Source organism: Engystomops pustulosus, chromosome 1 (genome assembly GCF_040894005.1).
Source record: "Engystomops pustulosus chromosome 1, aEngPut4.maternal, whole genome shotgun sequence".
Taxonomy (NCBI): domain Eukaryota; kingdom Metazoa; phylum Chordata; class Amphibia; order Anura; family Leptodactylidae; genus Engystomops; species Engystomops pustulosus.
This window is the reverse complement of record NC_092411.1, coordinates 482,557-504,770: the sequence shown is the minus strand read 5'-3', so window position 1 is coordinate 504,770 and position 22,214 is coordinate 482,557. Positions and strand designations below refer to the sequence as shown.

At 49.8% G+C, this 22,214-nt stretch overlaps 3 protein-coding genes across 5 annotated transcripts in view; all 3 read left to right on the top strand.

Annotated features, from left to right (window-relative positions):
* Positions 1-22,214, top strand: part of LOC140114503 (uncharacterized) — a 95,757-nt gene that overhangs the window by 8,731 nt on the left and 64,812 nt on the right. The window contains exons 2-5 of the mRNA XM_072132712.1: positions 7,541-7,872; positions 7,951-8,059; positions 8,145-8,206; positions 8,290-8,410. Of these exons, the coding sequence (XP_071988813.1) occupies positions 7,541-7,872; positions 7,951-8,059; positions 8,145-8,206; positions 8,290-8,410 (624 nt within the window). The remainder of the gene's footprint in view (positions 1-7,540; positions 7,873-7,950; positions 8,060-8,144; positions 8,207-8,289; positions 8,411-22,214) is intronic.
* LOC140114409 (uncharacterized) lies at positions 9,762-12,066 on the top strand. 2 transcript variants are annotated; one of them, XM_072132706.1, is made up of 2 exons: positions 9,762-9,778; positions 10,322-12,066. In XM_072132706.1, exon 2 carries the CDS (start codon positions 10,354-10,356, stop codon positions 11,575-11,577), a length of 1,224 nt encoding a protein of 407 aa, XP_071988807.1. In that variant the 5' UTR covers positions 9,762-9,778; positions 10,322-10,353; the 3' UTR covers positions 11,578-12,066. The 2 variants fall into 2 exon arrangements, with proteins under 2 accessions (XP_071988807.1, XP_071988806.1); XM_072132705.1 differs by lacking the exon at positions 9,762-9,778 and adding an exon at positions 10,071-10,137.
* On the top strand, positions 20,678-21,777 carry LOC140114451 (uncharacterized). Of its 2 annotated transcripts, XM_072132709.1 has the most exons (5): positions 20,678-20,788; positions 20,962-21,120; positions 21,199-21,307; positions 21,393-21,454; positions 21,525-21,777. In XM_072132709.1, exons 1-5 carry the CDS (start codon positions 20,711-20,713, stop codon positions 21,654-21,656), a joined length of 540 nt encoding a protein of 179 aa, XP_071988810.1. In that variant the 5' UTR covers positions 20,678-20,710; the 3' UTR covers positions 21,657-21,777. The 2 variants fall into 2 exon arrangements, with proteins under 2 accessions (XP_071988810.1, XP_071988809.1); XM_072132708.1 differs by having other exon boundaries at positions 20,962-21,307.

Here is a 22,214-nt window from a genome sequence, read left to right as displayed (position 1 = left end):
AGGATCCCAAGTAGAAGGAAAAAGGTCGTTCTAAGTAACAATCCTCAGAGAGGAAGAAAACGGCTCACAAAAAAATGCAATATGTGTTTTGAAACCTGTGTGCAAGAAATGCCTGGACAACTTGCTTTGTGAGAAGAGGACCTCATTCATGGACGAAATGCGTAATTTCATCCAGGAAGAAGTACAAACATCCGTTTTGTCATCCTTGGCTGCATTTACCCCCCAGGAGCCACCTCAAAAAAGACAGAGGATAGTAGACTCCTCTTCAGATTCCGCTTCAGATTCTGAAGGAGCTACAGTCAGGGATTCATTGGAGTTAGATACATCTCCCTCCACTTCTGCAAACAAAATGGAGTCTACTGGCTTCTGAAGACCTAGAACCCCTCTTAAAGGCCGTACGTGATACCCTGAAAATAGAGGAGGTAGAAGAGACACAATCCACCCAGGATGTACTCTTCGGTCTTCTTAAAGTAAAAAAGAGACGTGTATTCCCGATTAGTAACACTCTTAAAGAGCTGATTCTGGAAGAATGCAGGGAACCGGAAAATAAAACTTCCTTATCCAAGGAATTCAGGAACCGCCTTTGGTTCGATGAAGAGGAAGCCAGGTTATGGAACTCGGCTACTAAGATGGACATTCAAGTCATCAAGATGACTAAGAAGACCGACTTGCCCTTTGAGGATGCTACCCAGTTGAAGGACCCGCTGTATGGAAAGGCAGATAGTCTGTTGAAAAAGAACTGGGACTGTTCCATGCTAAATTTAAAATCCAACATTGCTACAACATCTGTAGCCCGCACCCTTTTCCATTGGGTAATGGAGTTGGAAAAACATGTCAGAGATGGAACCCCGAGGGACTTGTTACTTAATACCTTCTCGACCTTAAAGGCAGCTACAGCATTCATCGCAGAAGTTAATAGAGTTAGATGTGATTATCCCTGTACCTCCGGAACATCAAAAAAGAGGACATTATTCCCCGTTGTTCCTCATAAAAAAGCCGAACGGGAAGTCCAGAATGATCTGCAACTTGAAAGGCTTAAACAAGTATGTCCGCTACAGGAGGTTCAAGATGAAGACCGTCTCTTCTGCTTCAGCTCTAATCCACCCTCGGGCGTTCATGTGTATGATAGACCTGAAGGACGCCTACTACCACGTCCCAATATACCCCAACTCTCAGAAGTTTCTCAGGTTTGCAGTTCTATCACCAGAAGGCGAAGAAGCTCACTTCCAGTAGAAAGCTCTTCCCTTCGGAATATCCTCTGCACCGAGAACTTTTTCGAAGATAACGGTCGAGGTAGTAGCTTTCCTGAGGAAGGAAGGAATATCCGTCATTCCATACTTGGACGACCTTCTAGTAGTAAGCGCCTCAAGACGAGCTGATTCTTCACAGGGACGTCATCATAAAGACCCTTCGGTAACTAGACTGGATCATCAACTTAGAGAAATCCAACCTAGACCCAAGCATGGACGTAGTTTTTCTAGGAGTGCTGATAGATTCCACACAGCAGATGTCCTTTCTCCCGCCGGGAAAAAGGGAAAATCTAAATCTCCAGATAGCAATGTTCCAGAATAAAAAGTGCTGCTCCATAAGAGAAGCAATGAAAATCCTAGGACTCATGACAGCATGCATTGCTGCAGTGCGTGCAATGGAGTCAAAGCCATACAAGGACACTTCAAAATTGGGTGCTGGCCTCCTGGGACAAAGATCCCCTTCATCTAAACCAGAAGGTGGAAATTCCCCTTTCAGTCTTACGTTCCATGGATTGGTGGAAAGATCCGGCAAATCTGAGGAAAGGAATACCCTGGCATCCCTGGCCAATCACAGATATATAGACAGACGCAAGTCAGTCGGGATGGGGAGCGATTGTTGCAGGTCATCCTGTTCAGGGACTGTGGCCAAATTCAGTAAAATCCTTTTGCCAGAACCCAAAGAACAGTAAGGAGTCAGCATGGCATACTCTGGATGTGAGGAGATGTCTTCTCCATTACCTGGACATCTCTAAACCTTGGAGAAAGGACGACAACATCCTCCTGCAGTACACTGGGAAGAACAAGGGGAAAAGAGCTTCCAAGGCCTCTATTGCCCGATGGATCAGAACTACTATTGACCGGTTCACGACCGCCCGCCGTGTATTCACAGCGGCGGCCGCGTTCCGATGCATGGAGAGGGCTCGCGGGCCTATTGCAGCAAAGGGTTACCGGTAACACCCACGATCGGTGCCGGCACTGATCGCGGGTGTTTTCTTGCTGATCGCCGCCGGCATCGGGGAGCTGCGATCTGTCGCCAGGGTAGCTTCGGGTCTCACGAAGACCCAAAGCTACTTCGGGTTAACCCATTCATTACAATGTAATGTATGAGGAGTAAAATCCCCATATACAGTATATGGTAGGATAGATCAGACAACCTAGGGTTAAAGTACCCTAGGGAGTCTGAAAAATAAAAAAAAAGTTAAAAAAAAAAAATTATAATAAAAAAACCTACAAATTCAAATCCCCCCCCCTTTCCCTAGAACTGATATAAATAAACAGTAAAAATCATAAACACATTAGGTATCGCCGCGTCCGAAAATGCCCGATCTATCAAAATATAATAATGTTTTTTCACTGCGTTTAACCCCGTAACGGAAAATCAAAACTGGCACTTTTTTGCCATTTAAAAAAAAATTTTAAATTCTATAAAAAGTGATCAAAAGGTCGTACAGTCCTAAAAATAAAAACATTGAAAACATCATCAAAAGTCGCAATAGATGACACCACCCTCAACTCCATACAACGAAGTATGGAAAAGTTATAAGCACAAGAAGACGGCAAAATAAAAAAAAAATTTTGTACATGAGGTTTTAATTTTTGTAAATGTATGAAAACATTATAAAACCTATACAAATGTGGTATCCCTGTAATCGTATTGACCCAAAGAATAAATTAGATGCGTCATTTGTGGCGTGAAGTGAAAGCCGTAATATCCAAGCCCACAAGAATATGACATAAATCCGTTTTTTCACCATTTTCACTGCATTTGGAATTTTTTTCCCACTTCCCAGTACATGGCATGGAATATTCAATGTGATCACTATGAAGTGCAATTTGTCTAGCCAGTTAACGTTCGCTAGACACTATAGATTAGATGTCCAAAGCGCCAGGGACCGGGCCTTCAGTAGGAAGGTTCTGCAGGCATTTGTCCCCCCCTAGAAATACATGTTATCTGGTACATCTCCAGTTGGGGCCGTCATGGGGGACGCCATGGAAAAGGAGAATTATTCTCACCGTTAGTTCGGTTTCCATTAGTCCACCATGACGGCCCATGTATCTTTCCCGTCAGAGGAGTCTTAGTAATGTTATTATTTTGCCTGTTGTATCTGTGTGACTATAACATACAATAAATGGCTTGCATCCACAGCCGGGGTAGTTATTTGGTAGCCACTAGAGTGTGGGTGTAGGGGAGGGGCATTTAACCTCTCTGCTTCCTGTCCCTACAGAGGTCAAGGGTCATCCTCCAGTTGGGGCCGTCATGGTGGACTAATGGAAACCGAATTAACGGTGAGAATAATTCTCCTTTGCACTAGAGAGAAGGTGGAAGCTGCTGCACATGTATTTATAAAGTGTCTGCGCCAGTTCTGGGTCCAACATGACGATCTGCTGCAAACCACAATTCTGCTGCATGAAGACCGCGCACCAAAACCATGCTGCGTCCTGCCGGAGCAGTGCCGGGGCGCCAGAATCCTGAAGAACACGTGACACATTTTATAAATCTGTCGCATGATGAACACTTCACAGGCAAACTATACGTTTTTGATAAATGCGGCTCCGCAACATGCACTTCACACGTATACAGCTCAGCTACACGCACCTCACACATGTACAGCTCAGCTACATGCACGTCACACATATACAGCTCCGCTACATGCACGTCACACATATACAGCTCCGCTACATGCACGTCACACGTATACAGCTCCGCTACATGCACCTCACACATATACAGCTCAGCTACGTCACACATATACAGCTCAGCTACATGCACCTCACACATATACAGCTCTGCTACATGCACGTCACACATATACAGCTCAGCTACATGCACCTCACACATATACAGCTCCGCTACATGCACCTCACACATATACAGCTCAGCTACACGCACCTCACACATATACAGCTCTGCTACATGCACCTCACACATATACAGCTCCGCTACATGCACATTACACATATACAGCTCAGCTACATGCACGTCACACATATACAGCTCAGCTACATGCACCTCACACATATACAGCTCAGCTACACGCACATCACACATATACAGCTCCGCTACATGCACCTCACACATATACAGCTCAGCTACATGCACCTCACACATATACAGCTCCGCTACATGCACCTCACACATATACAGCTCAGCTACACGCACCTCACACATATACAGCTCTGCTACATGCACCTCACACATATACAGCTCCGCTACATGCACATTACACATATACAGCTCAGCTACATGCACGTCACACATATACAGCTCCGCTACATGCACGTCACACGTATACAGCTCAGCTACGTCACACATATACAGCTCCGCTACATGCACCTCACACATATACAGCTCAGCTATACACACCTCACACATATACAGCTCCGCTACAAGCACGTCACACATATACAGCTCCGCTACATGCACCTCACACATATACAGCTCAGCTACACGCACATCACACATATACAGCTCAGCTACATGCACGTCACACATATACAGCTCAGCTACACGCACCTCACACATATACAGCTCAGCTACATGCACCTCACACGTATACAGCTCAGCTACATGCACCTCACACATATACAGCTCAGCTACACGCACCTCACACATATACAGCTCAGCTACATGCACCTCACACATATACAGCCCAGCTACATGCACGTCACACATATACAGCTCAGCTACATGCACCTCACACATATACAGCTCAGCTACACGCACCTCACACATATACAGCTCAGCTACACGCACCTCACACATATACAGCTCAGCTACATGCACCTCACACATATACAGCTCTGCTAAACGCACGTCACACGTATACAGCTCCGCTACACGCACCTCACACATATACAGCTCAGCTACACGCACCTCACACATATACAGCTCAGCTACACGCACCTCACACATATACAGCTCAGCTACACGCACCTCACACGTATACAGCTCCGCTACACGCACGTCACACGTATACAGCTCAGCTACACGCACGTCACACGTATACAGCTCAGCTACACGCACCTCACACGTATACAGCTCCGCTACACGCACCTCACACGTATACAGCTCAGCTACACGCACCTCACACGTATACAGCTCAGCTACATGCACATTACACATATACAGCTCAGCTACACGCACCTCACACATATACAGCTCAGCTACACGCACCTCACACATATACAGCTCAGCTACACGCACCTCACACATATACAGCTCAGCTACACGCACCTCACACATATACAGCTCAGCTACACGCACCTCACACATATACAGCTCAGCTACACGCACCTCACACATATACAGCTCAGCTACATGCACCTCACACATATACAGCTCAGCTACACGCACCTCACACATATACAGCTCAGCTACATGCACCTCACACATATACAGCTCAGCTACACGCACCTCACACATATACAGCTCCGCTACATGCACCTCATACATATACAGCTCTGCTACACGCACCTCACACATACACAGCTCAGCTACACGCACCTCACACATATACAGCTCAGCTACACGCACCTCACACATATACAGCTCAGCTACATGCACCTCACACATATACAGCTCAGCTACATGCACCTCATACATATACAGCTCCGCTACATGCACCTCACACATATACAGCTCAGCTACATGCACCTCACACATATACAGCTCAGCTACATGCACCTCACACATATACAGCTCAGCTACATGCACCTCATACATATACAGCTCTGCTACACGCACCTCACACATACACAGCTCAGCTACACGCACCTCACACATATACAGCTCAGCTACACGCACCTCACACATATACAGCTCAGCTACACGCACCTCACACATATACAGCTCCTCTACATGCACCTCACACATATACAGCTCAGCTACATGCACCTCACACATACACAGCTCAGCTACATGCACGTCACACATATACAGCTCAGCTACATGCACCTCACACATATACAGCTCAGCTACACGCACCTCACACATATACAGCTCAGCTACACGCACCTCACACATATACAGCTCAGCTACACGCACCTCACACATATACAGCTCAGCTACATGCACCTCACACATATACAGCTCCGCTACATGCACCTCACACACATATACAGCTCAGCTACACGCACCTCACACATATACAGCTCAGCTACACGCACCTCACACATATACAGCTCAGCTACATGCACCTCACACATATACAGCTCAGCTACACGCACGTCACACATATACAGCTCAGCTACACGCACGTCACACATATACAGCTCCGCTACACGCACCTCACACATATACAGCTCAGCTACACGCACCTCACACATATACAGCTCCGCTACATGCACCTCACACATATACAGCTCAGCTACATGCACCTCACACATACACAGCTCAGCTACATGCACGTCACACATATACAGCTCAGCTACATGCACCTCACACATATACAGCTCAGCTACACGCACCTCACACATATACAGCTCAGCTACACGCACCTCACACATATACAGCTCAGCTACACGCACCTCACACATATACAGCTCAGCTACATGCACCTCACACATATACAGCTCCGCTACATGCACCTCACACACATATACAGCTCAGCTACATGCACCTCACACATATACAGCTCAGCTACACGCACCTCACACATATATACGGCTCAGCTACACGCACCTCACACATATACAGCTCAGCTACACGCACCTCACACATATACAGCTCAGCTACATGCACCTCACACATATACAGCTCAGCTACACGCACGTCACACATATACAGCTCAGCTACACGCACGTCACACATATACAGCTCCGCTACACGCACCTCACACATATACAGCTCAGCTACACGCACCTCACACATATACAGCTCCGCTACATGCACCTCACACATATACAGCTCAGCTACATGCACCTCACACATATACAGCTCAGCTACACGCACCTCACACATATACAGCCCAGCTACATGCACCTCACACATATACAGCTCAGCTACATGCACCTCACACATATACAGCTCCGCTACGTCACACTCAGAGATATTATGCAGACGTTACTCTCGCTCCGCTCTGTGGAAAACACAACACCTGATCATGTGACTCTGACTCCTCCCACACACATGGCTGATCACATGACAGTGACATCATCACAGGTCTTTGAAGGGTGAAGCTGCAGCACAGGAGGAGGTGAGAGGAGTCACCAGCAGTGGATTTATTATTAACCCTTTGTATGATGTGGGGTGGGTGGTTGGGTATATATATTGTAGTAACTTTATTCTACAGGTTGTTATAGGGATATGGAGAAAGGGGGGGACAAGATGGCGGAGAGCGTCCTGCGCCTCACCCTAGAGATCCTGTACCGGCTGACAGGAGAGGTGAGAGCCCCCCATATCATGTGGTGGTGGGGGATGGGACATGGATGTGGGGATATTATCCCGCTGTCTCCCCATAACCAGGATTACACATTAGTGAAGAAGACGTCTAGTGAGCGCTGTCCGGCCCCTGTGTATGAAGAATGGGGGGGACCCCTGCGCCCCATCCCCCGGCCTCACCCCCTGATACATGACCAGATCCTAGAACTGACCATGAAGATGACGGAGCTGCTGACTGGAGAGGTGACACTGCTGGGAATGCTGGGACATGATCCAGTAATGGAGGCTCCGGGGGATGACTGTAGCCATTGTGTGTGTCAGGTTCCTATAAGGTGTCAGGATGTGGCCGTCTATTTCTCCATGGAGGAGTGGGAGTATGTAGAAGGACACAAGGAGCGCTACCAGGAGCCGCGGAGCCTTGCATCACCAGGTAATAGACAGGACTATAGACACGTGTCCCCTCTGTATTATCTGTATAGAAGAAGGAATTCAGTCTGTGTATGTGATCCCTACAGTCCCTCCATCCAGGGAGAGAAGATCCCCGGAGAGATGTCCCCGTCCTGCACAGGAGGATCAGGTAGGTGGAGATCTCTCCTATAATCTGCAGGTGAAGCAGAAACTTCTTGTGTTTCCCTCATGTTCCTTTATATTTTGTTGCAGCCTCTGAGTCAGGAGAAGGATCCGGAGAGTCTGGATGTTGTAGCCGTAACCATAAAAGAAGAGACGAGTGTGAGTGATGAGGAGGAGTGTGAGGAGGACGCCCCGGCACATGTCCCCCCAGGTGAGGAGTGTGAGGAGGACGCCCCGGCACATGTCCCCCCAGGTGAGGAGTGTGAGGAGGACGCCCCGGCACGTGTCCCCCCAGGTGAGGAGGACGCCCCGGCACATGTCCCCCCAGGTGAGGAGTGTGAGGAGGACGCCCCGGCACATGTCCCCCCAGGTGAGGAGTGTGAGGAGGACGCCCCGGCACATGTCCCCCCAGGTGAGGAGTGTGAGGAGGACGCCCCGGCACATGTCCCCCCAGGTGAGGAGTGTGAGGAGGACGCCCCGGCACATGTCCCCCCAGGTGAGGAGTGTGAGGAGGACGCCCCGGCACATGTCCCCCCAGGTGAGGAGTGTGAGGAGGACGCCCCGGCACGTGTCCCCCCAGGTGAGGAGTGTGAGGAGGACGCCCCGGCACATGTCCCCCCAGGTGAGGAGTGTGAGGAGGACGCCCCGGCACGTGTCCCCCCAGGTGAGGAGTGTGAGGAGGACGCCCCGGCACGTGTCCCCCCAGGTGAGGAGTGTGAGGAGGACGCCCCAGCACGTGTCCCCCCAGGTGAGGAGTGTGAGGAGGACGCCCCGGCACATGTCCCCCCAGGTGAGGAGTGTGAGGAGGACGTCCCGGCACATGTCCTCCCAGGTGAGGAGTGTGAGGAGGACGCCCCGGCACATGTCCCCCCAGGTGAGGAGTGTGAGGAGGACGCCCCGGCACGTGTCCCCCCAGGTGAGGAGTGTGAGGAGGACGCCCCGGCACGTGTCCCCCCAGGTGAGGAGTGTGAGGAGGACGCCCCGGCACGTGTCCCCCCAGGTGAGGAGTGTGAGGAGGACGCCCCGGCACATGTCCCCCCAGGTGAGGAGTGTGAGGAGGACGCCCCGGCACATGTCCCCCCAGGTGAGGAGGACGCCCCGGCACATGTCCCCCCAGGTGAGGAGTGTGAGGAGGACGCCCCGGCACATGTCCCCCCAGGTGAGGAGTGTGAGGAGGACGCCCCGGCACGTGTCCCCCCAGGTGAGGAGTGTGAGGAGGACGCCCCGGCACGTGTCCCCCCAGGTGAGGAGTGTGAGGAGGACGCCCCGGCACGTGTCCCCCCAGGTGAGGAGTGTGAGGAGGACGCCCCGGCACATGTCCCCCCAGGTGAGGAGTGTGAGGAGGACGCCCCGGCACTTGTCCCCCCAGGTGAGTAGTGTGAGGAGGGCGCCCCGGCACATGTCCCCCCAGGTGAGGAGTGTGAGGAGGACGCCCCGGCACGTGTCCCCCCAGGTGAGGAGTGTGAGGAGGACGCCACGGCACATGTCCCCCCAGGTGAGGAGTGTGAGGAGGACGCCCCGGCACGTGTCCCCCCAGGTGAGGAGTGTGAGGAGGACGCCCCGGCACGTGTCCCCCCAGGTGAGGAGTGTGAGGAGGACGCCCCGGCACATGTCCCCCCAGGTGAGGAGTGTGAGGAGGACGCCCCGGCACTTGTCCCCCCAGGTGAGTAGTGACCACTACATGTTACCCTCTGGTCCTGTCCTCTCTGCTGGAGGATAGTGCACACGGCTCCTTACCGGATGTTGTGTGACTAGAGGTCAGTAGGAGTCGCAGATTATATATATATATTTGTGTCCTGTTACAACAATGAAAGGAAAGTAGCAAGTAAGAAATGATTCATAGTCCTAATACTGGACGTCCATAGCCAATCCCTGGTGAGGAACCTATGAAGACTCTTAGAAGTGGAAAACTGCAGGAGAAGATCCTGGAGGCCTCATGTAAGGATCTTCTGGTCCTCGCTGTGAGGTCCCTATACATCACTGTGAGATCCCTATAGATTGGGATCTGTTTCTTTCCCTCCCTCTTATCTGATTAATGACATTTGGTGTAAATCTGTAAATCTCTATCATTTTGCAGCCTGTAATATCATCAGTAAGTACAAGGAGGTTTATTTGTTTGCAGATGTCGGTGTCAGGAGCTCGGAGGAACATCTCATGTCTCCATATATAAAAGCAGAAGGTCCTGAGGTCACACAAGATCTGTATGAAGGACTCGCCACCAGCCCAGATCTACCCACAATCCTTCAGAGCCAAGAGAGGTACAATGATTGTAATGTACAGGACTTATCTACAGAATCTGCACAAACAGGAGAGGAAGATAACAAACAGAGAACTCACACAGGGGAGAAGTCCTTTCCCTGTCCAGAATATGAGAAATCATATCAAAACCACCACACGAGGGAAAGTGACATCTACACAAGAGAAGAGACTATAGTTAGGAAGCTGCCGTATTCATGTCCGTACTGCGGGAAGTGTTTCCCGGTGAAATCCCATCTCGTGAAACATCTGACCGTTCACACGGGAGAGAAGCCGTTCTCCTGCTCAGAATGCGGGAAGTGTTTCACTCGGAAATCGTATCTCCTTGAACATCAAACAGTTCACACGGGAGAGAAGCCGTTTCCATGTTCGGAATGTGGGATGTGTTTTACCCGGAAACCGTATCTCGTTATACATCAGAGAATCCACACGGGAGAGAAGCCATTTACGTGCTCAGAATGTGGGAAATGTTTTCCAGTGAGATCAGATCTTGTGAAACATCAGAGAAGTCACACTGGGGAGAAGCCCTTCTCATGCCGGGAATGCGGGAGATCCTTCGCACGGAGAATGCCGCTTATTGAACACGAGAAGCTCCACACGGGGGAGAAGCCGTATTCATGTAGGGAATGTGGGAAAAGTTTTCACCAGAGATCATCTCTCATTACGCATGAAAGGACTCACATGGGAAAAGCATTTTCATGTCTAGAATGTGGGAAGAGTTTTTATCAGAAAGGGCATCTCGTCAAACATCAGCGAACTCACACAGGAGAGAAGCCACATGGGTGTCCAGAGTGTGGGAAAATATTCACCAAAAAAGAGACTCTTGTTGAACATCAAAAATTTCACACGGGGGAGAAGCCATTTGCATGTTCAGACTGTGACAAGTGCTTTGCGGTCAGAGCCCTTCTGGTTAAACATTTAAAAGTTCACAAGGGAGAGAAACCGTTCTCCTGTTCTGAATGTGGGAAGAGTTTCTCACGGAAAGATTACCTCACGCACCATCAGAAAACTCACACCGGGGAGAAGCCGTTTATGTGCTCACAATGTGGGAAATGTTTCACTGCAAAATCAACTCTAGTCGTTCATCGGAGAAGCCACACGGGAGAGAAGCCATTCTCATGATGATGCAGTGACCCCTGCACGCGGGAGAGAAGCCAATCTCATGATGATGCAGTGACCCCCGCACACGGGAGAGAAGCCATTCTCATGATGATGCAGTGACCCCCGCACAAGGGAGAGAAGCCATTCTCGTGGTGATGCAGTGACCCCCTCACACGAGGCAGTAGGTTGTTACAACAGCGACAACCGAAATCCACAGAAGAGAACAATTCACACCAGTAATTGCAGAGGGAAAAATCTGACAAATAATCCAGAAAGCGAGTGACGCCGTTCTGTATGACGGATCCTTGGCTCCGTATATGATGTGTGGGGGGACGCTCTTTCATTGATACTCGGCTTCCATTCAGCTAAAAAGTATGTAGAGCCATCTGCTACCAGCTCAAGTTACTATGTAGTTGTGGACCTGTCAGCAGCCAATCAGTACAAGGAGTGGGGGGTTCCCCCGATGGGTTAATCCCAGATGACTCCGGTGATAATAAACAGATAACAGTCTCTGCTTGTGTTTGGGCCTCTCTTCTATTTCCCAGGCTAGTGCAGGACAGAACAGAGTCAGCAGGAGAAAGATGGCAGTGGTCAGACTAGTGCAGGACATAACAGAGTCAGCAGGAGACAGATGGCAGTGGTCAGGCTAGTGCAGGACATAACAGAGTCAGCAGGAGACAGATGACAGTGGTCAGACTAGTGCAGGACAGAACAGAGTCAGCAGGAGACAGATGACAGTGGTCAGACTAGTGCAGGACAGAACAGAGTCAGCAGGAGACAGATGACAGTGGTCAGACTAGTGCAGGACAGAACAGAGTCAGCAGGAGACAGATGGCAGTGGTCAGACCAGTGCAGGACATAACAGAGTCAGCAGGAGACAGATGACAGTGGTCAGACTAGTGCAGGACAGAACAGAGTCAGCAGGAGACAGATGACAGTGGTCAGACTAGTGCAGGACAGAACAGAGTCAGCAGGAGACAGATGACAGTGGTCAGACTAGTGCAGGACAGAACAGAGTCAGCAGGAGACAGATGGCAGTGGTCAGACCAGTGCAGGACAGAACAGAGTCAGCAGGAGACAGATGGCAGTGGTCAGACCAGTGCAGGACAGAACAGAGTCAGCAGGAGACAGATGGAAGTGGTCAGACTAGTGCAGGACAGAACAGAGTCAGCAGGAGACAGATGGCAGTGGTCAGACTAGTGCAGGACAGAACAGAGTCAGCAGGAGAAAGATGGCAGTGGTCAGACTAGTGCAGGACAGAACAGAGTCAGCAGGAGAAAGATGGCAGTGGTCAGACTAGTGCAGGACATAACAGAGTCAGCAGGAGACAGATGGCAGTGGTCAGACTAGTGCAGGACAGAACAGAGTCAGCAGGAGACAGATGGCAGTGGTCAGACTAGTGCAGGACAGAACAGAGTCAGCAGGAGAAAGATGGCAGTGGTCAGACTAGTGCAGGACAGAACAGAGTCAGCAGAAGAAAGATGGCAGTGGTCAGACTAGTGCAGGTCAGAACAGAGTCAGCAGGAGACAGATGGCAGTGGTCAGACTAGTACAGGACAGAACAGAGTCAGCAGGAGACAGATGACAGTGGTCAGACTAGTGCAGGACAGAACAGAGTCAGCAGGAGACAGATGGCAGCGGTCAGACTAGTGCAGGACAGAACAGAGTCAGCAGGAGACAGATGGCAGCGGTCAGACTAGTGCAGGACAGAACAGAGTCAGCAGGAGACAGATGGCAGCGGTCAGAGTTAGCAGGAGACAGATGGAAGTGGTCAGACTAGTGCAGGACAGAACAGAGTCAGCAGGAGACAGATGGCAGTGGTCAGACTAGTGCAGGACAGAACAGAGTCAGCAGGAGACAGATGGCAGTGGTCAGACTAGTGCAGGACAGAATCCCACGCAGCAGCATCTTCTGCCTCACAGACGTCACATGACCTCATGTTTTATATAAGAAGTGTCAGGCGTCTCATCTGATGCCATCAAATTGTGAACTGGTTGTGGTAAATCCTCTATTTATGGAGGAGGGAAAAATTGAAATGTAATAAAAATAGGGGAGTGGCTTCATATCTACATATACAACAGATACAATGTATACAACATACACAACATATATAACATGGCCGCTCCGGATGAAATGATCTTTCCTTATCCTAGCGACCACTTACATCACAAACCAAATGTCACCCCAGAACCCACTGAAACCACCTGTTTAACCCCTTCTGGTCGGGGCGGCTTTAGGACCAGGCCTGATTTGTAATATTTGCCCGGTGCCATTATAGGAGGCTGGAGCTTTGTGTCGCTGTAACAGATCCGGGGGATTATCAGATGTTTTCTCCTCACACGTTATAATTCAAAGTAATCGAACAATTTAGATGAAATCTTTTGTGTTTAGTTACGGAAAAAAATGGAAATTTGGCAAAAATTTCTGCTTTTAAGGCAGATGTCACAGCAGCCAAGTAACTTTATAACTAACATTTCGGGAATGTTCTGCTTTATATCGGCGGGGGGTTTTATGCCTCCTCTCTCTTTCCTAGGTTGTTAGAAGGTTCAGAATTTTGGGTGCAATTTTTCAAATTTTTATGAAAATCTCCCAAACCCTTATTTAGAGGCACATGTGACTATGAGAGGCCTAAATAGCTGTAAACCCCGTATATTTTGCCATTTTAGAAACTACACCCCTCAATGTGTAAAAAAATCTACTTTAAGAAGTGTGTTAACTAGAGATGAGCGAACACACTCGCCCGAGCTTGATGCTGGTTCGAGCATTAGCGTACTCGAAACTGCTCGTTGCTCGGACGAATATTTCGCCAGCTCGAGAAATGGCATCTCCCGCCGTCACAGAGCCAATCACAAGCCAGGAGATTCTGCACTTCAGCATGACGTGGTACCCTTACACGTGGATAGCAGTGGTTGGCTGGCCAGATCAGGTGACCCTGGAATAGACTAGCCGCTGCCCGCGCTGCTCGGATCATTCTGTGTCTGGATGCCGCTAGGGAGAGAGCTGCTGCTGGTCAGGGAAAGCGTTAGGGTGTTCTATTAGCTTACTGTTAGGCAGGAGTGATTCTACAAGAACCCAACAGCCCTTGTTAGGGCTAGAATATTTTTTTTTTCTTTGCTTGTGGCTGGGCTTGCTGGCACTAGTAGTGCAGCTAGTACCATATTGTGAGTAATTTGCAGGGAGACTTGCTACCGTTGTGTTTAGCTCTTAGTGACACACATATCCACCTCAAACACCAAAGTGGGACAATTTATTAGGGGTTTGATTAGAATTAGGCACAGTCTGACGATTTTTTTTTTTTTTCAAAACTTAAAGTGACAGGCACACCACAAAATCCAGTTGTGTGCTGTCAGTGTAGGTTACAAACTAGCCATAGCAATCATCATCATCTTTTGTGGTTGCTGTGTGATTTCTTCTGATTGTTTTGTTAAAAAAAAAAAAAAAACACAAAAAGTACAAAAAAAACACAAAAAAAATTTACAGTTTAACACTTTAATGTTGAAAATGTTGAACCCGAGGGCTAGGGGTAGAGGACGAGGGCGTGGGCGTCCAACTACTGCAGGGGTCAGAGGCCGTGGTCATGGGCGGGGTGAGACACCACCTGCTGATGAGGGAGCAGGGGAACGCCGCAGAGCTACACTCCCTAGGTTCATGTCTCAAGTTACTGGGACTCGTGGTAGAGCACTGTTGAGGCCAGAACAGTGCGAACAGGTGATGTCGTGGATTGCGGACAATGCTTCTAGCCATTTGTCCACCAGTCAGTCTTCCACGCAGTCCACCCAATGTCACCTCCACCTCAGCCTCCTTCCCCCCAGTCTGCCCCCTCCCAGGAAAATTTGGCATTTGAACTGGCATACTCTGAGGAACTGTTTTCTGGACCCTTCCCAGAGTCACAAACCACTTGTCCGGTTGCTGCTGAGCTCTTTTCCGATGCCCAGGTTTTCCACCAGTCGCAGTCTGTGGGTGATGATGACATTGTTGACGTAGTGGAAGAAGTGTGTAAAGAGGTGTCGGACGATGAGGAGACACGGTTGTCAGACGGTGGTGAAGTTGTTGTCAGGGCAGGAAGTCCGAGGGGGGAGCAGACTGAGGGATCGGAGGATGATGAGGTGACAGACCCAAGCTGGGTTAATAGGCCGGGTGAACACAGTGCTTCTGAGACGGAGGCGAGTCCTCGACAAGAACAGGTTGGAAGAGGCAGTGGTGGGGCCAGACGGAGAGGCAGGGCGCCAAATGTTTCACGTAGTCAAGCTCCCGTGGCGAGGGCTAGATTTTCGGAAGTCTGGAGGTTCTTTAAAGAAACACCGGATGACGGACGGACTGTGGTGTGCAACCTGTGCCACACCAGGATCAGCAGGGGTTCCACCACTACCAACTTAACCACCACCAGTACGTGCAGGCATATGAAAGCTAAACACCCCACTCAATGGAACCAAGGCCGTTCACCTCCGGCCGGGCACACCACTGCTCCTTCCCCTGTGTCACCTGCTGCCTCTGCTAGTCAGCCCCCGGCCCAAACACCTCCCTTGCGAAAACCACACCTTCGCCTCCACCATCCTCCACAACATCCATCAATGTCTCCATGCGCAGCGTTCAGCTCTCCATACCTCAGACGCTGGAGCGCAAGAGGAAGTACAGTGCAACCCACCCACACGCCCAAGCCCTCAACGTCCACATCTCCAAACTACTTAGCCTGGAGATGCTGCCCTATAGGCTGGTAGAGACCGAGGCCTTTCTCAACCTCATGGCGGCGGCCCCCCCTCGGTATTTGGTCCCCAGCCGCCACTACTTTTCCCGATGTGCCGTCCCAGCCCTGCACCAGCACGTGTCAGACAACATCATCCGTGCCCTGACCAACACCGTTTCTGACAAGGTCCACCTGACCACGGACACGTGGACGAGTGCTGCCGGCCAGGGCCACTGTGTATCGCTGAAGACACTTTTGGGTTAACTTGGTGGAGGCTAGGACAGAGTCTGACCCTGCGGCTGGTCATATACTGCCGACGCCGAGGATTGCGGGGCCTACCTCGGTCCAGGTCTCTCAGGCCTACTATGCCTCCTCCTCCTCCCACCCCTCCTCCACTTCCTCCTCCGAATTACCATCCGTGGGCATGGCGCCATCAGTCGGTAGCTCTAGGCACAGCAGCAGTGCCGTCGCTAAGCGACAGCAGGCGGTGCTCAAACTGCTGAGCACCGCTGAACCTGAAGCCAGGCATGGTTGTGTGTGACAACGGCCGTAACCTGGTGGCGGCTCTGCAACTCGGCAGACTGACACAAGTGCCATGCCTGGCCCATGTGTTAAATCTCATAGTTCAGCGTTTCCTCAAGACATACCCCAATCTGTCTGATTTGCTCACGAAGGTGCGCCGCATCTGTGCGCATTTCAGGAAGTCCAGCACAGATGCTGCCACTCTCAGGGCAGCGCAGCGCCACCTCCAACTGCCCGCTCACCGACTGTTGTGCGACGTGCCCACGAGGTGGAATTCAACATTAACCATGTTATCCAGAGTTTACCAGCAGCGCAGAGCGATTGTAGACTGCCAGATGTCAACTTCCACCAGAACTGGTAGTCAGGTCAGTCAGCTTCCTCAAGTCTACAATGAGGAGTGGATGTCTGATATCTGTCAGGTGCTGAGTAACTTTGAGGAGTCAACACAGATGGTCAGTGGCGATGCCGCCATCATCAGCCTCACCATCCCGCTGCTTGGCCTGTTGAAAGACTCTCTGGTCAGCATGAAGTCAGAAGCTTTGCGCTCGTCACAAGAGACGGGGGAAGAAGATTCCCTTGTTGATAGCCAAAGCACCCTTAGGTCTGTTTCTCAGCGCATATCGGAGGAGGTGGAGGAGGAGAATGTTGGCGAGACAGAAGAGGGGACCATTGTTCAGTCCTTCACTGTTCAGCATGTATGGGCAGAAGAAGAGTTGGAGGAAGAGGAAATGGACAGTCAGGCCAGTGAGGGGAGTGAATTCTTACGCGTTGGTACTCTGGCGCATATGGCAGATTTCATGCTAGGCTGCCTATCCCGTGACCCTCGCGTTAAAAGAATTTATTCCAGCACCGATTACTGGGTATTCACTCTCCTGGACCCACGGTACAAGCATAATCTTTCCACTCTCATCCCTGGAGAGGAAAGGAGTGTGAGAATGCATGAATACCACCAGGCCCTGGTGCACAAGCTGAAACAGTATTTCCCTTCTGACAGCGCTAGCGGCAGAGGGCGTACTTCTGCGGGACAAGTAGCGAGGGAGAGTAGGCGAGCAGGCAGCTTGTCCAGAACTGGCAGCGGTACGCTTTGCCAGTTTTATGTCACCCCAGCAAGACACTGTCACCTGTCCCCAGTCTCGGCAGAGTAGGGCTGATCTTTACAGAAAGATGGTGAGGGAGTACGTAGCTGACCATACCATCGTCCTAAATGATCACACAGCTCCCTACAACTACTGGGTTTCAAAGCTGGACATGTGGCACGAACTGGCGCTGTACGCCTTGGAGGTTCTTGCCTGCCCTGCCGCTAGCGTGTTGTCTGAGCGGGTTTTCAGTGCAGCTGGTGGCATCATCACTGATAAGCGTACACGCCTGTCGACTGACAGCGCTGACAGGCTGACGCTTATCAAGATGAATAAAGCCTGGATTTCTCAGGATTTCCATTCTCCACCAGGTGAAAGAAGCTCAACCTGAATAATGTATGTACTCCTCCTCCTCATTTTCCTCCTTCTCCTCCTCTTTGTACACTAAAGCAGAGGAAACTGGCTATTTTTTGCCTGGACCAACTGGCTCTAGGTATAGAACTCTATGTGTTTAATTTTTCTGGAGGGCCACCTACCTGGTCCTCTGTTTTAAACAATTTTTGGGAGTGCCACATACAGGTACTCTATGTATTTAACTTTTCTGGAGGGCCACCCACCCGGTCCTCTGGTTTAAAAACTTTTTTGGACTGCCACATACAGGCACTATCCAAATTTAATTGTCTCCATAGCAGCCTCCACACGTCGTCTTTATAGCTGCCTCCACACGTTGTCTCCATTGCTACCTCCACACATCATCTCCATAGCTGCCTCCCAAAGTCGTCCATATAGCTTCCTCCATACATCGTCCCCTTAGCAAACGAGCTGTGTCAGGCAGAATTTTGGGTTGTTTTCATGGCTTCCACATCAAACTTGTTAACTTTGTCACCACCCTGCTGTGTTATCCACAAAATATACTGGCAAAGTTTTATCATTTACCAATATTATTTCAGCGCTTCTTGCGCATCTGTTTACATTCCCCTCGCCCGCCATAACCCAAACTTATAAGAACACTACTACACTTGATCTTATCCAAAAGGTTCTTAGAAGTGCTGTTTGTAGCCCCCGCCTGCTTTGAAAATTATAATTTTTTCAAAGTAAATGCTTCTGGCCCCCATGCCCATTTTGGGTGGTGAGGAGCCGAGAGACAGGGGCTTGGACAGGCGAAAGTTCGCCTGGCAGCGGACCGCCAGCTCCATCCCAAGATTAGGCAGCCTCAGAGGCATCCATGCATACTGCCCCTGCTGTTTCCTGTCCATTTTGCCTCCACGATCCTCCATAGCGTCCAACAATGTCTCCATGCGCAACTTTCAACTCTCTATACTCCAGATGCTGGAGCACGAGAGGATATGCAGCACATCATCCCCTTATCAAACGAGCTGTGCCAGGCAGAATTTCAGGTGTTTCACCAGATACGTAATGCAACTCGGCCCATCTGTTGCCGCCATGCTGGAGACCTGAAGTTTCAATCATAGCAGCGCAATATGGATGCCCCATACTGTCATTCTTAATCATGGAAGTCGTCTCCATGGCTGCCTCCACATGTCGTCCCCTTATCAAACGAGCTGTGTCAGGCTCATTTTTCGGGTGTTTCACCAGATACGTTATGGAACTTGGTCACTATGTCGCCACCATGCTGTGTTATCAACTAAATATACCGCCAACCTTTTGTTCACATAGGAAATCATTTCAGCGCTTCTTGCTCACCTCCTTTGGTTCCTCTCTGCCACCCATTGGTTTGAAGCCTGAGTCCATTTGGGGTATGTCACCATGCCACTCTCTAGCCTGCCACTGCTGCCGCTGCCTCTGCATGCCGTCCCCTATAGTGTCAGGGTCAATTATTGCATGTTTTAGATGCTATCTAGCCTCATTCGGTCACTCTGTCATGGCCATGCTGTTGCCCATAATTTTGGCATAATGGTGCGATTAAGCAGCCTCAGAGGCATCCATGCATGCTGCCCCTGCTGTTTCCTGTCCATTTCCGTGGTGTTTCCATCATTTTCTGAGGTTTCCAGGTGTTTGGCCAAGCTTCCCTGTGCAGAGCCTTTGGTCCCCTTGAAAAATGCTCGAGTCTCCCATTGACTTCAATGGGGCTCGTTATTCGAGACGAGCACTCGAGCATCGGGAAAAGTTCGTCTCGAATAACGAGTACCCGAGCATTTTAGTGCTCGCTCATCTCTAATACCAGGTGAAGAGACCGGAGCCATGAAGTCTCTAAACATGATGTGACCAGAGTAAGACATGGACATTGTCCTTTCTGATGAACGTTGATTCTGTGGTCGTCCCACATTGAGAGATTGTACATCACCCGACGTTATGAGCTAAACAGATCGTGACTGAAGCCATTAAGGATGAAACGCGTTGGTCTAGAATTCTGTATTGATGGATTGTAATGTGTGCTACATAGAATTGAGATTTTATCCACCTCCAAGAAGTGGCGGCTTTCGTCTATTGTTAGCTGATCTTCAGAGGTCTCGGGGCTTTGCCGTGGACAAGGAGGAGGTATGTGAATATACAAGGAGCGGGACCTGGAGTTTATCACCTGGCGTCAGGGTACAAGGTGTCCCTGGATTCTCCTCTAACACTTTCCACAGCCACCTCCAGGAAGATTTAGGAGCCTGTAGTATCTTCAAGGACCGAGTGTTTTTGGTTTCCATAAAGACAATGAGGGACCAAACCCGACGTGCACCAAACTTCATCAGTGGCCACCAGGTTTCCTCTTCAGTAGCTTCTCCTATTGCCCCAAGTATCTACTTAAATCCTTCTCCTTATGTACAGTATAACATTTTTGCAAGGGTTTTTGCATAGTTTACACATTGTCTCCTCTTTCTGTTCAGATTTCTACAAGAGAGTCTTCCAGATTCCCCCATCAAGGATGGAGAGAGATCGCGACAAGATGACGGAGATGATAATAGATCTTACCCTAGAACTCCTCTACCGGGTCACAGGAGAGGTGAGAGACCCTGATGATGTCACATGACCTCAGTATCTCTTATAATAACAGGTCATGTGACTATGGGTTGTGACATGACCTCAGTATCTCTTATAATAACAGGTCATGTGACTGGGGGGATGTGCTCTGGACATGGATGTGGTGATATTATCCCGCTGTCTCCCCATAACCAGGATTACACATTAGTGAAGAAGACGTCTAGTGAGCGCTGTCCGGCCCCTGTGTATGAAGAATGGGGGGGACCCCTGCGCCCCATCCCCTGGCCTCACCCCCTGATACATGACCAGATCCTAGAACTGACCATGAAGATGACGGAGCTGCTGACTGGAGAGGTGACACTGCTGGGAATGCTGGGACATGATCCAGTAATGGAGGCTCCGGGGGATGACTGTAGCCATTGTGTGTGTCAGGTTCCTATAAGGTGTCAGGATGTGGCCGTCTATTTCTCCATGGAGGAGTGGGAGTATGTAGAAGGACACAAGGAGCGCTACCAGGAGCCGCGGAGCCTGACATCACCAGGTAATAGACAGGACTATAGACACGTGTCCCCTCTGTATTATCTGTATAGAAGAAGGAATTCAGTCTGTGTATGTGATCCCTACAGTCCCTACATCCAGGGAGAGAAGATCCCCGGAGAGATGTCCCCGTCCTGCACAGGAGGATCAGGTAGGTGCAGATCTCTCCTGTCATCATGTTCCTCAGTTCTGGAACCATCTATATAATATTTGTTTCTCAGCTTCTGGATGAGGAGAAGAATCCGGAGAGTCTGGATGTTGTGGCCGTAACCATAAAAGAAGAGACGTGTGTGTCAGGCATTAATTTTTTTTACACCTGCAGCAAACACTCAGATCTAGAAATATTTTTCTGATCCGGCTTGCACAGGAATATTCTCCACTGAGTAATGTCCCGTATATACTGCAGTATAAGCCGAGGCCCCTAATTTTACCATAAAAAACTGGGAAAATGTATTGACTCGAGGATAAGCCTATGGCGGGAAATATAGCTGGTGCTATTTAAAAAATGTTCAGCAGCCACCCCTCAGTAATAAAATGTCCAGCAGTGCCTCCTCAAAAGAAAAATGTATGTATTTTGCCTGCACCCACACTATGATATCACATAGCCGTACCTCGGCCCCCACTGCCGGGAAGTCTCAAGAGCCACAAAAAGAAGAAGCCGGAGCAACGAGGAGAAGAGGAGAGCGAAGGTGAGTACAGAGGTTTGTGCCAAAAAACTTGTCTTATACTCAAGTATATACAATGTTTACAAAAAAAGGGGAACGTGAACCCCAACAGGGACCTATGAAGATGCTTCAACGAGTGGATAACTGCTGGAGAACATCCTGGAGGCCTCATATCATGATCTTGTGGTCCACGCTCTGAGTTCTCTTGTTACATTGGGGTCTGTTTCTTTCCCTCTCTCTTATCTG